The 15159-nt window shown below is 35.7% G+C and overlaps 1 protein-coding gene across 1 annotated transcript in view; it reads right to left on the bottom strand.

The window, feature by feature from the left end:
- chpfa (chondroitin polymerizing factor a) overlaps positions 1-15159 on the bottom strand; it is a 30870-nt gene that overhangs the window by 11560 nt on the left and 4151 nt on the right. Inside the window, exon 2 of the mRNA XM_073846083.1 lies at positions 3631-4195. Coding sequence (XP_073702184.1) covers positions 3631-4195 — 565 coding nt within the window. The remainder of the gene's footprint in view (positions 1-3630; positions 4196-15159) is intronic.

Genomic DNA, 15159 nt, shown 5'->3' on the forward strand with positions numbered 1-15159 from the left:
GTGTGTTTAATCTTTTAAATAAATTTTGACTACACATTACATCAAATATATTTGAAGAGAAAGACTGCAGATCAACAGCTGTACCTTTATTATAATTGCATAACATGTAAACATGCTCATTGTTTTAAGCCTTTTTGGCACTTTTACTAGCACTTTTACTTTCAAACTCCCTCTCCGCGCAACAGGATAGCGCTACAACCAATCAGAGCAACGAAGAAGGTGACGTAGTCAGAGCGATGGAAAAGAGAGTTCCTTGCATGCGTGTTGTGGAAAAGCTTAACTTCAAGTCTTTCAGAGTGGCGGTCAAAGCCGATGAATGTCTGACGCCTGTTTCACACATACTCCGTATACAGTGTATCGTATACACCGTATACTCCGTACAGCAGCGTTTTGCTTTCACACAGCGTCCGTTCCTGGTCCGCGGCTCTACCACAAACACAACATTTATCCGTTATTTTGATTTAAAACCCAAACGTGCTTTTTCAGCATTGTGAGCCTCTTTTATCACAGTACACTAATACAATAATACTAGACATATTCACGTTTAAACTCAATAAATATAAACAACGTATTATTCATCCATTCATCCTCAATAGAGCCATCGCTCTATTTCTCACACGTAATTCACGGAACCAGAGAATGTCTGACGGAATTTATGGTCGCACGTCAGTCGTCATCATGTTAAACCCGCCCACCGACTCGTGATTGGCCCGGTCGATTTTGGATTTTTAGAAATCTCAAGTGAACGGAGAGTAACTAGACTGCCCTTGGAAGCAAATGTAATTTGCTGCCGCTAGGTGCGCGTCTAGATTCTAGGCTACAATATCATGGTATCGCGATATCAAAACTTCATTGTGGTCACATGACGATATGAAACAAAAGGTCTTACGGGGCAAAAAGCGCAGTTTTTAAAATACATTTGAACTTCTTATTCTAACATAAAAGGTCTATAAAGTTGTGTTCTGGGTCATTATGCTTTGGCACAGTATCTGTCATTCGAACTAAAACCGAAAGCACAATATGGCTTAATCCCTTCATCAAGTCTGTTTTTGCTGCCCGTTTCAAAGCAAAATCACATACTTCGTTCAGGTGATCAGTTCGTGATCCGGTGTTTTCCGCGCCTCAGCATGGCTCAGTTCACAGTGAATGCAATGAACTCATTTATTGCATGTGCTGTGAGAGTTTGGGAACTCAACGGCCACCAGTTATGCTTTATTTTCACGGCAGAGGATTACAGCATTTCACTAGATTTGTAGTTAGATGCATTTTTTAAGCCTGTTTTCACTGAAGCTTTTAAAAGAAATTGATTGTTTTATTTCTAATTGATCAAAACTGACAGTAAAGACATTTTATAACTTTACAAAATATTTATCTTTCAAATAAACGATGTTCCTACTTTCTATTCAACAAATAATACTAAAAAATGCATCATTGTTTTCGCAAAAATATTAAAGGATAACCATGTAACATCACCCCCATGTCATCCAAGATGTTCATGCCTTTCTTTCTTCAGTCACAAAGAAATTACGGATTTAAGGATTTTTCTCCATATAGTGGACTTCAATGGTGCTCAACGGAGTTATAGGTTAAAAACGTAGTTTCAATGCAGCTTCAAAGGGCTCTAAACGATCCCAGCTGAGGAATAAGCGTCTTATCTGGTGAAACGATCATACTTTTTTCTTTAAAAAATAATATTTATAAACTTTTTAACCACAAATGGTCATCTTGTCTAGCTCTGTGATGCACATGCGCATGCATACTCTGTGCACTCCGGTTCAAAACAGTTATGTCGAAAAACTCCCAGCTCATTTTCTCCTCCAACTTAAAAATCATCCTACACTGCTACTTTAGCTTTTTTTTTATTATTATTAAAGGCGTCTGACCTTCTTTGCATGTTCACTTTGTAAACACTAGGTTGGTACTTCTGCAGCGATGTGGGGCGATTTTGAAGTTGGAGGAGAAAATGAGATGGGAGTTTTTTTGACATACCCTAACTGTATTGAACAGGAGTGCAGAGCTAGACAAGACAAGCATTTGAGGCTAAAAAGTATATAAATTGAATTTTTATTTTTAAATAACCAATCGTTTCGCTACATAAGACCCTTATTCCTAGACTGGGATCATGTAGAAACCTTTGAAGCTGCAGTGAAAGTGCATTTTTAACCTTCAATCTATTGAGCACCATTGAAGTCCACTATATGGAGAAAAATCCTGGAATGTTTTCCTCAAAAAACTTAATTTCTTTGCAAATGAAGAAAGAAAGACATGAAAATCTTGGATGACATGGGGGTGAGTAAATGATTATGAAATTTTTATTTTGGAAGTGGAGTAATCTAGGGCTGCTCGATTTTGGCAAAAATCACAATCACGATTATTTTGGTCAATATTGTAATCACGATTATTTAAACGATTATGACAGGGTCCAAAACTCTATATAGTGATTAATTTAAAGGTAGCAATACAGGGAGAAAAAATTGCTTTAAAAAAATACTGAATATTTGTATGCAAATCTAAAGTAGTCTAAAAATACTACAGAAATGTTATGTAATTATTTGAATGTAAATAAAACAGGGTCTTCACTGTAATAGTTAAACATGCTTTGTTTCTAATTAAAACTACAAACGTCCTTCATTCAAGAGCAGTGAGTGATTTTTCTCTTTGTATTTTTACGTTTTATTCATATTAGGCACAGAGACGGCAGAAGGAATATTATGTGTTGCCGCTGTACCACACGGGTCCAATATACTGTTGCACACATATTTTCATTCTCAACTGTTTATGGTCATTTAAGACAGAACTCTTGTCAGTTTACATGAATATTCACCAAGCCCCTCATTTTGAAATGTTGTTGCGTGTATTTGAGCGTTTAGGCGCACCCTGAGCTAAAAGATACCTTTAAATGTCCGTGTTCCGCTTCGTCTCTGAGCGCATTCACAGAACAGCGCAAGTTTTCTTATGCGCTATTAAAAACACAACATCGAAGAAACATTAATAAATCAAGCACGTCCCGTTTTATGAAAGTCACGTTACATGATTTAGCTGATTTGCATGTGAAATCAGGCTTTTATGGAGGAGCGAAAGCGCACCAGTGGAAAGGGGGCGGAATGGGGCGCAATAATCGTCTCATTTCGATTACTGCATTTTCATGATCGTTTGAAGGAGAAATCGAAATCGAAACCAAATTTCGATTAATTGAACAGCCCTAGAGTAATCCTTTAAGCAGCATGTTTTCAACATTAACAATAATAATAAAAAAAAAATGCTTCTTGAGCACCAAGAGCATATTATTATGATTTCTGAAGAATTATGTGACACTCACTGAAGACTGGAGTATTGGCTGCTAAACATTTAGTTTTGACTTTACATAAATAAAAATGCTTAATTTAAAATATATTACTGCATTTAATTTTTTTTTTTTTATCTAAAGAACCTTCCTTCAAAAACATTTAAAAAAAAACTTACTGATTCCAAACTTTTGTGTAGGAAAAAAAAAAGTTGTTGTGTACTGTGTAGATCACAATACTAAATTTTGACCAGATATAGATTTTATAAACTATAAAAGTTTTCCCAATGCAAAGTGAAACTATGTACATATTTGTAAACTTCCACTGAATGCAGAACTTATCTCACCTCAAATTCTTCGACGCAGTTGGTATCAGCATAGTCAATGATGCATCGCCCAAGCCACTCGTCATGTCTGGCACTGAGAATGTCGTTCCTGCAGTTTTCCAGGAAGGGCTGGAGCCGTAGCAGAAGGCTGCGGGACAGCAGGTATCCAAACCCCCCATAGCAATACCGCCCATGCATCTCACCTCCGATGAACTCTTCTGGGCTGCCCATATACAGCACCCGGTCCATGCTCAAGTGCTCCACCAGAGCTTTGATACGGTCCGCCTGAGTGTACGTGTCGTCCTGGGCGAGGTAGAACCAGTCGTACTCTGTGATGTAGTGTTCTAGGATGTACTTGATGGTCTGGAACATGTTCCAGATGAGCCGTTCATCACCGTGGGTGACCACGACCATCCCGTGGGGTATCTTGCGGCTTCGCGTACCGGTGAAGAACACAACATTGTCCAGATGATGGCTGATGGTGCGGTTGACGGCCACACCTAGAGTGTTGATGGTGTTTTTGGAGGTCAGTATTCCCACAAAAAGACGCTCTCGGATTCCCAGCTCTGTGCTGATGTATTTCGCCCTGTGAACACAAATAGATGACTACAATTTACAACTCATCATTGTGCAACTCAGCACTGCAACTTTGTCACTGCAATGTTTAACCAAACAGCTACATGGAAGCCTCTTTCCACATCAGAGTAAACTAAATAAACCGGTTACTTCTGAGATAAAGTTGAAAAAAAATGAAAAAAAGGCCACATTGTGAAATTTAAATTTCTGTTGCAAGTTACAAAGATGCAGTTATTATCACAAATAAGAGAAACAGCTGCATTGAAAATTCTAACTAAAACTGAAAATAAAACTAATAGAAATGTATACATTTCTATTAGTTTTATACTAATAAAACTACAACTGAAATAAATTAAAGCTATAAAAAAATATTGAAAAATGAAACTAACAAAAATGAAAATAAATAAATAAATAAATAAGCTAATGCAAAATGACAATAAATGCTATAATAGTATTTTTTTTAATTACAAAACATATCACTATTAAGAGAAATAGTTGCATTTAAAATACAAATGTATACATACTAATAGAAATGTATACATACATTCAATTAAACTGAAAGACTAAAATAAAATGAAATGTAAATATTAGATGAAAAACATAAAAACTTGGTAAAACTTGAAGCTATATTGAAAAGCAATATAGAATTAAAGCTGCAAGCAGCGATGAACGGGCCCTCGCACCAGGGCTCACCGCCGACCGGTGGCTTTAGGAAAACAGCAAACGGTGGGCAGTATGCTTTTAATACAGTAAATGTAGGAAAAATAGATCAAAGTCACTTAAATGTGCCAAACTTCCTGCTGCCAGCTGGTGGCGCTATGCCTATAACTGATTATTGGCATGTAGATGTGTTCAGGCCAGCACTTTCATCAAACATATGAAGTCTGATGCAGATTGACCTTGGTATGTTTAAGTTAGTGCAAGATATGATATATCCTGCTGTCAATAGGTGGCGCTATGATAATATCTGAATATTGGCCTTAAGATGTCTTCAGGCCAGGACTCTTATCAAACATGTGAAGTTTGAGGCAGATTGGACATTTTATGGCTGAGTTATAACAACTTCTATGTCCATGACCAAACATCAAACTTTGTCAGGCCACCACGGACATGCCCTTCAACAAAAACTCAAGATCTTCGCAATTTAACATCACTAAAGCCTTTTTATTAGACTGACCGATTTTGGTGTTGATCTGTATAAATCTCTTGGAGGAGTTTGTTGTAGAGTACAGCATGACACTTCCTGTTGCCAGCAGGTGGCGCTATGACTAGAACTGAATATGGGAATGTAGATGTCTTCAGGTCAGGAGTGTTATCACACATGTGAAGTTTGGGACAGATCGGACATTGTATGCCTGAGTTATAGAAACTTCCTTTTTCATGGCGAAACATCGAAATTTGCGAGACCGATTTGGACACGCCCTCCAATGAAAACTCTAGATCTTTGCAATTTAACGTCACAAAGGGCTTTAGATTACACTCAGCAAATTTGGCGTTAATCCGGATAAATCTCTAGGAGGAGTTCGTTCAAGTAGGAGGCCTAAAAATGGCAAAAATGACAAAATTTGAGAAAATTAAAAATAACCGACTTCCTGTTGGGTGTCAAATTTTGCTCCAAGAGGCTTTTTTGTAGGTATTGGACCCTATTTTAAATAGTTACCATGTTTTATGGTCTACAAGCATTTTTAAATATTGTTTTAATAGTCTATAAGCATCTGTGAAATAATTATAAACAAATATATTAAAAAATAAATACATATTAACTTAGTTGATTTTTTGGCCTTTTTGTATTTGTTTCTCATTCTAATTAAGTGAACTGAGCAGTATAGTGTCATACTTATAAGATACTTTGTTCTATCAGTGAGTGTGTATATATGTATTTAAATCACATAATTTTTCCTTAAAAGATAAAAAAAAATATTTTAATGCTCTTTAAGCACCTATACAAAATAATTATGTAAAATTACACTGACAGTACAGTACATATCAACTGATTCTATGGATTATTGTCATTCTTATACACTGAGAATGAGCTAAATAGCATTAGAGGTCAAACGATTCCTTATCTTATGTGGACCTCTAGTGTTCATCCCTGGTATTAGAGCTTTAATCTGACGAATTTATTTGACACTTTTAATGTTTTTGGGGCCTCTGAGCATGATAACATTTTGAAACTACACGTATTTCCTAAGAATTTCTTGTTCTTTATATGTAAAAAGTTTTGATGAGTTAGAATAATGCAATTTAAAGATATATGAAAATAACTCTTCATCTTTTTTATTGTTACTTTCATAAATCACCACATCAACACCGTTCAAGATATCCCAAAGCTGTTCACAATATAGGGAACATTTTCCCTATATTCTGAGGATGATGATAAGAACATGTAATTCATGATGATAACAAAATGTTATTATTGCTTGCTTTACGTCCACCACTTCTGTTTAAATGTCATCGTTACCTATCTGTTCCATTTGTGTGTGGACATTGCTTTGCAGGTGACTCCTGTTATAAGACATCACTCTTAAGCGCTACATAACTAAGAATCAATTAGGAAAACGGTGCCCAGTTGGCACATGCATTCACAGTAACCCTCTGCCAGTTTGGATTTAAAGTTTACAGAAATGAAAGGGTTACATTTTTAAATCAACACACAGACAAATACACACTAAATATACAACTTTACCATCCAGTTTCATTTGTTAACATTGTTAACATGAACAATAATAAAAAGCATTTATTAATGTTAATTAATATTAACCTAAAAAAGTACTCATATATTGTTTAAAGGTAAATTAGTATCTTTTAACATAGTGTATGTACTGTGAATTAACATGAACATGAACACAGTTCATGTGGGTATACAACAATAAACAATAAAGTGCTCAATAAACGCTTCATTCTTTCAAAATATCTTTAAAAATCAAGCTGGGTATTGTAATGGGGCGATATATAAATATAACTCATCTTAAAATGGTACAATTTTCAGATGTTTTGAACAGATAACAGCAAAGTTTGTTTTGTTGTCAAAGTTTGTCTTGAAATTGTTAGTGTTTTTTTTTTTATTGAATAAAAAATTTTAATTATGAAAATAAATGTCTATCAATGAAGATAAATCGCTCATGCTAAAAAGCTGTATTTTTCTTAATCTTTTGCTATGTGACTGAATAGGACAAGTTCATGGTACAGTTCAGTAAAAAATAAATAAAAAACAACAACTGCAATATACAAAGAATGAAAGAGTTCGTGACCCTTTATATTTTCTCAAAGATCAGACTCTCAAAGTTCAGACTTATTTATGCAGATTAAACTACAGCAATGTGCAATGTGCAAATTGCATCTTCCTCAAAGATGGTCTTAAGCAAAACAGCATGTTCCACTGGTCTCGGTCCCTTTCACCCCTCCCCCCTTCAGTCACTCTTAGTGTCAACACAGACTGTCAGCCCAGTGACAACAGTTTACTGATTTCTTTTTTTAATTTTCTTTAATTCATAGAAGCTTGAATAACTATGATATTACCAGCACTTGCTCATAATGATTAGATCTCTGTGTGAAAAAAGTTTTAAAGAGTTTGGATGCTGCACTTTAAAGATATAAAAAATTAGGGTTATGTTTTTTAAAAAATCACCACGTCAACACCGTTCAAGATATCCCAAATCCGCTTGCAATTTAACATCTTCAGAATCTTCTCTTCATGTTAAAAAAGTTTGGTGTGAATACCTTGTTATTCTTAGAAGGAGTGTGAATTTGTTTACAGCCTGATTTTTCCAAAAATCCACATTCAAATCAAAATAGCCGGCTTCCTGTTGGTCTTAGCTAATGAGTTTGATTTAGAAAGTTGTCCAGATTGATGAGAACAATATATGTACAGAGTTTGGTGACTGTAGGAAAAACTAACCCCCCAACTTTTGTCAAAAGATGGCGCTATAGAGTGCCTGCTCCACGCCCATTTATGACCTTTTGCCATTGTCTAACTATCATTAATATTGATGTGTGTGTTGAGTTTCATGAAATTCTAAACATGTTATCTGCTTCGAAAAGACAGGAATCTAATTTTAAAGTTTAACACGTTGCCATGGCAACAGCATTTGATTTATCATCGTACCCTTTACATATTCTTATCGGCCGTGTTTTGACATTATTTTGATGAAGTTTGAAGAAAATCAAGTAAAATTAAGAGGCTGATTTCAACGCATTTTGAAAATGACACGCTTCCTGCTACCAGTTGGTGGCGCTATAACTTTGACTCATAATAGTCACATTTATGGAATCGGCATCATACAACGAACAATCTGGTGAAGTTTCATCAGAATCAGGCAATGTGTGCAACAGTTATTAGACACTTCCTGTTTCTCATTTCTCGCCATAACTTTGTCGCCTTGCCACGGCCAAACCGTTCGAGATATCAAAAATCCCCTCGCAATTTAGCGTCCCCAATGTCTTGAGATCATGCTGACCGAGTTTGGTGACAATCGTATGGAAATCCTGGGAGGAGTACGTTAAATTCCAGAGCATGCGCTTTTTAAACAGCCCTAAATATCTCACTTCCTGTTGCGTTAAGAAAATGACATAGAGTACAAAAGTTGTTCAGCTCAATGAGTTCTATATGTGTACCGAGTTTCATATGTGTACGTTCAAGTATGTGTGCTATATGGCCCTAAAAATTCCAGGGGGCGCTGTAGAGTCCCCTTGCCACGCCCCGGTACCAGCCTCTGTGACGTCCTGATGGCCGCAGATTCCGACATGTGTGCAAATTTTCAAGAGTTTTTGAGCATGTTAAGACCCCCTTAAGTGCCCGGAAGGTTAACAAAAAAAAAAAAAAAAAAAAATTAAAGCTGCAAGCAGCGTTGACCGGGCCCTCGCCGTCTGGCAGTCGCCATCCCGATAGCATCAGGAAAACGGTGCCCAGTTGGCACATGCATTCACAGTAACCCTTTGGACTAACACTAACTGTCTCCCCTCCTGTCTGACTCTTTCTCTTGCCACCCATCCCCCCTCCTTACACTCAGCCACTTACCACACAAACACACACATAGAGTGCAGAGCAGAGTGAGATCAGATATGTTTTTTAATTTTCTTTCATTCGTGGAGTTTTGTATAATTATGAAATGAACTGTGTTTAATCAGAATGAATAGTTATTTGTATGAAAAAAGTTTCAAAGAGTTAGGATGCTGCACTTTAAATATATAATAAATCATTGAAAATTGAAAATGGAAAATGAAATTCTAGGCACGATATCTGCCTCACAAACACAGGAAACAAATATTTGAATGTATTTTGTATTTTTATTTATTTGCCATGGCAGCAGCATTTGATGCATCAGGGACGCCTTTACAGACTCTCATCGGCCGTGTTTTTACATCATTCTGATGAAGTTTGAAGAAAATCGAATACAAATATATTGTTCGTTGTTCGTTCGTGTGTTAGTTCATTAACCATTGTTAACAAAAGAGACCCTATTTTAAATAGTTACCATGTTTTATGATCTACAACCATTTTTAAATATTATTTTAATGATCTATAAGCATCTGTGAAATAATTATAAACAAATTTATTAAAAATAAATACATATTAACTTAGTTGATGTATTTGTTTCTCATTCTAATTAAGTGAACTGAGCAGTATAGTGTCATACTTATAAGATTTTTTATTCTATCAGTGAGATTGTATATATGTATATAAATCATATAAGTTTTCCTTAAAAGATTAATAAAAGATTTTAATGCTCTTTAAGCACCTATACAAAATAATTATGTAAAAGTACACTGACAGTACAGTATATATAAACTGATTCTATGGATTATTTTCATTCTTATACACTGAGAATGAGCTAAATAGCATTATTGTTCAAACGATTCCTTATCTTATGAGGACCTCTAGTGTTCATCCCTGGTACTAGAGCTTTAATCTGACAAATTTATATGACACTTTTAATGTTTTTGGGGCCTCTGAGCATGATAACCTTTTGAAACTACACGTATTTCCTAAGAATTTCTTGTTCTTTATATGTAAAAAGTTTTGATGAGTTAGAATAATGCAATTTAAAGATATATGGAAATAACTCTTCATCTTTTTTACTGTTACTTTCATAAATCACCACATCAACACCGTTCAAGATATCCCAAAGCCGTTCACATTTTAACATCTTCAGTATCTTGGCATCATGTTGACAAAGTTTGGTGTGAACTGTCTGATTCTGCTATGAGTGATATGAATTTATTCACAGCTATATTTTTCCAAAAATCCACATTCAAATCAAAATAGCTGACTTCCTGTTGGTCGTAGCTAATGGGTATAAATTTTTTGCAAAAAAAATCTGGTGATCAAAAATGATTAGGCTGTAGTTAAGAACTGTTAGTTTTATGGACAGTTAGAATGTTTTGTATATGCAGACAAGGGCTTTATGATGGGCCTGATTTGAATTTAGAAAAATGTTTTATTTCTTAAACATGTTTGAAGTTCTTAATAGATTTCACTGTTGCACATTTAGTCTTTTTATTTTTTTACAGTAATGTACATTTTGCAGTTTGTTTACATGGTGTACATTGGATGCACATATTTATGACTTCTTGTTACAGTATTCATTTAAAATAAAAGTTGTTTAAAATAAACAACTGTGTGCACCCTATTATTAATGTAGATGTGTATTTCAGTAATACACTTAAGTAGGGGAGTTTTAAGTTACCAGCATTTATATCAAAATATGGATCCCATGTCTGCAAAACTAACATTTTAAATGAAATATTGATAGCTAATCGATATCGAATCGAATTGAATCGAAACCATAAAAATAAGAATCGAATCGAATTGCTAAATTGGTCACAATACCCAGCCCTAATTCACATCCTAATGAATAAACAACCAAGAGTTTAAATATTCCCTTCTATCTCCTCCTCTCTGACTCTCTCTTTCCACCCATCCCCCCTCCCCACTCTCACCCTAACACTCAACAAACACACACCCACTTACCACGCACACACATAAGTGCAGAGCAGAGAGGGATCAGATTTGTTTTTTAATTTTCATTAATTCATAGATCTTTGTATAATTATGAAATGAACGGTGTCTGATCAGAATGACTAGTAGTCTGTATGAAAAAAGTTTCAAAGACTTTGGATGCTGCACTTTAAAGATATAATAAAATTACGGCTATCTTTTTTTACTCCGATTTCAATCAATCACCACATCAACACCGTTCAAGATATCCTAAATCTGCTCGCAATTTAGCATCTTCAGAATGTTGGCATCATGTCAAAAAAGTTTGGTGTGAATTGGTTGGTTTTCCCGAGAGAAGTATATAAAATTCCACAGCCTGATTTTTCCAAATATCCACATTCAAATCAAAATAGCTGACTTCCTGTCGATCGTAGCTAATGGGTGTAAATTGGAAATGTTTCTGGCTTGATGAGATCAATATATGTACCGAGTTTGGTGACTGTAGGACAAACTAAACCCCCAACTTTTGTCAAAAGGTGGCGCTATGGAGCGCCTGCTCCACACCCATTTATGGGCTTTTATCAGTGTCTAAATATCATTAATACAGATGTGTGTGTGAAGTTTCATGAAATTCTGAGTATTTTAAGTGGCTCCAAAACACAAAAAGCTAAAGTTAAAGTTTGATACGTTGCCATGGCAACATGATAAAAGTTATCGATAATGCAATTCACAGATTCTCATTGGCCATGTTTCAACATTATTGAGATGAAGTTTGAAGCAAATTGAGTAAAATTAAGAGGTTGATTTAAAAGCATTTAGAAAATGTTGCGCTTTGTGCTGCCAGTTGGTGGCGCTATAACTTTGACTCCTAATAGTCACATCTCTGTGATCGGCATCATAAGATGAACAAACTGCTGAAGTTTGGTCAAAATCAGACAAAGTGTGTTAAAGTTATTAGACACTTCCTGTTTCTCATTTCTCGCCATAACTTTGTCGCCCCGCCACGGCCAAACCGTTCGAGATATCAAAAATCCCCTGGCAATTTTGCGTCCCCAATGTCTTGAGATCATGCTGACCGAGTTTGGTGGCCATCGGTGGAAAGGTCTAGGAGGAGTATTTCAAATTGCGCTTTTTAGACATCCCTGAATAGCTGACTTCCTGTAGGGTGAAGCACTGACTTTGAGCATGAAAGTTTTTCAGCCCGATGAGGTCTATATGTGTATGAATTTTGATAACTGTAGGTCAACCGGTGTGCGCTCCAGAGTCCCTCAAATGTATTTTTTTTTCATGCTGTGCCACGCCCCCCCCAGGTGACCCCCCCCATGTCAAAGTTGGTCCGGCCCTGATGGCCGCAGGTTCCAATGTGTGTGCAAAGTTTCAAGAGTTTTCGTGTATGTTAAGGGCCCCGAAATTACCCAAAACATTGATGAAATAATAATAATAATTAAAGCTGCGAGCAGCGATGAACGGGCCCTCGCACCCGGGCTCACCGCCGACCAGTGGCTTCAGGAAAACAGCAAACGGGGGGCAGTATGCTTTTAATACAGTAAATGTAGGAGAAATATGTCAAAGTCACTTAAATGTGCCAAACTTGCCGCTGCCAGCTGGTGGCGCTATGCCTATAACTGATTATTGGCATGTAGATGTGTTCAGGCCAGCACTATTATCAAACATATGAAGTTTGGTGCAGATTGACCTTGGTATGTTTGAGTTAGTGAAATATATGAGATATCCTGCTGCCAACAGGTGGCGCTATGATAATATCTGAATATTGGTCTTTAGGTGTCTTCAGGCCAGGACTCTTACCAAACCTGTGAATTTTGTGGCAGATCAGACATTTTCAGGCTAAGTTATAACCACTTCTATGTCTATGCAGAAACATCAAACTTTGTCAGGCCACCACGGACATGCCCTTTAATGAAAACTCAAGATCTTCACAATTTAACATCTCTAAGGCCTCAAGATCAGACTGACCAAATATAATGTTGATTTAACTAAATGCAATCAATGCAAGGACTTCAGATAAATGCCAACTGTGAACCAGTATGCTACAAATTGCCTATTTTCTGATGATGATGATAAGAACATGATTCATGATGATAGCAAAATGTTATTATTGCTTGCTTTACGTCCACCACTTCTGCTTAAATGTCATTGTTACCTATCTGAACAATTTTTGTGTGGATATTGCTTTGCTGGTGACTCCTCCTGTTATAAGACATCACTCTTAAGTGCTACATAACTAAGAATCAATAAGGAAGACGGTGCCCAGTTGGCACATGCATTCACAGTAACCATCTGCTAGTTTTGATTTTAAGTTTACAGAATTGAAAGGGTTACACTTTAAAATCAACACACAGACACATACACACAAAATATAAAATGTTGCCATCCAGTTTCATTTGTTAAAATTAACTATATTAGTTAACATGACCAATAAATAAATAGCATTTATTAATGTTAATTAATATTAAGCTAAAAAAAGTATTCATATAAAGTTTATGTACTGTGAATTAACATGAACATGAACACAGTTCATGTGGGTGTACAGCAATACACAATAAAGTGCTCTATAAACGCTTCATTCTTTCAAAATATCTTTAAAAATCAAGTTGAGTATTTTAACGGGGTGATATATATATATATATATATAACTGATCTTAAAATTATGGTTTTCAGATGTTTTGAAGAGATAACAGTAACGTTTGTTTTGTTGTCAAAGTCTGTCTTAATTTTTTATTATTATTATTTTATATTCAATAAATAACACTATGTAAATATTGTCTATCAATGAAGATAAATTGATCATGCTAAAAAGTTGTATTTTTAAATCTTTTGCTATGTGACTGAATAGGACAAGTTCATGGTACAGTTAAGTAAAAAATAAATAAAAAACAACAACTGCAAAATACGAACAATGAAAGACTTAGTGACCCTTTATATTTTCTCAAAATATCAGACTCTCAAAGATCAGACATATTTATGTAATTACAATACATACAGTATGTGCATTTTTTGTTCAAAGATGGTCTGTAGGATGGCTCTCTACTCTGTCACCCTCTCTGCCTCTCACCCCTCCCCCCTGCAATAATGAGCTTCTCTGTGCCTGACTGAACGCACACACATACTGTAGAGACATTCACCAGAGTGACAGCAGGTTTCTGAGTTATTTTTTTAATTTTATTTAATTCATTGAAGCTTGTATAAAATTTATATTTCCAGCACTTGCTCAGAATGATTAGATCTCTGTGTGAAAAAAGTTTTAAAGAGTTTGGATGCTGCACTTTAAAGATATAAAAAATTAGGGTTATGTTTTTTACTACATCTTTAAAAAATCACCACGTCAACACCGTTCGAGATATCCAAAATCCGCTCGCAATTTAACATCTTCAGAATCTTCTCTTCATGTTAAAAAAGTTTGGTGTGAACAGCTGGTTGTTCTTAGGAGTAGTGTGAATTTGTTTACAGCCTGATTTTTCAAAAAATCCACCTTCAAATCAAAATAGCCGGCTTTCTGTTGGTCTTAGCTAATGAGTTTGATTTAGAAAGTTGTCCAGATTGATGAGAGCAATATAAGTACAGAGTTTGGTGACTGTAGGAAAAACTAACCCCCCAACTTTTGTCAAAAGATGGCACTATAGAGTGCCTGCTCCACGCCCATTTATGACCTTTTGCCAGTGTCTAACTATAATTAATATTGATGTGTGTGTTGAGTTTCATGAAATTCTAAGCATGTTATCTGCCTCGAAAAGACAGGAATGTAATTTTAAAGTTTGACACGTTGCCATGGCAACAGCATTTGATTTATCATCGACCCCTTTACATATTCTTTATCGGCCGTGTTTTGACATGATTTTGATGAAGTTTAAAGAAAATCGAGTAAAATTAAGAGGCTGATTTCAAAGCATTTTGAAAATGACACGTTTCCTGCTGCCAGTTGGTGGCGCTATAACTTTGACTCATAATAGTCACATTTATGGAATCGGCATCATACAAGGAACAAACTGGTGAAGTTCCATCAGAATCAGGCAATGTGT

Source organism: Garra rufa, chromosome 8 (genome assembly GCF_049309525.1).
Source record: "Garra rufa chromosome 8, GarRuf1.0, whole genome shotgun sequence".
NCBI classification, from domain to species: domain Eukaryota; kingdom Metazoa; phylum Chordata; class Actinopteri; order Cypriniformes; family Cyprinidae; genus Garra; species Garra rufa.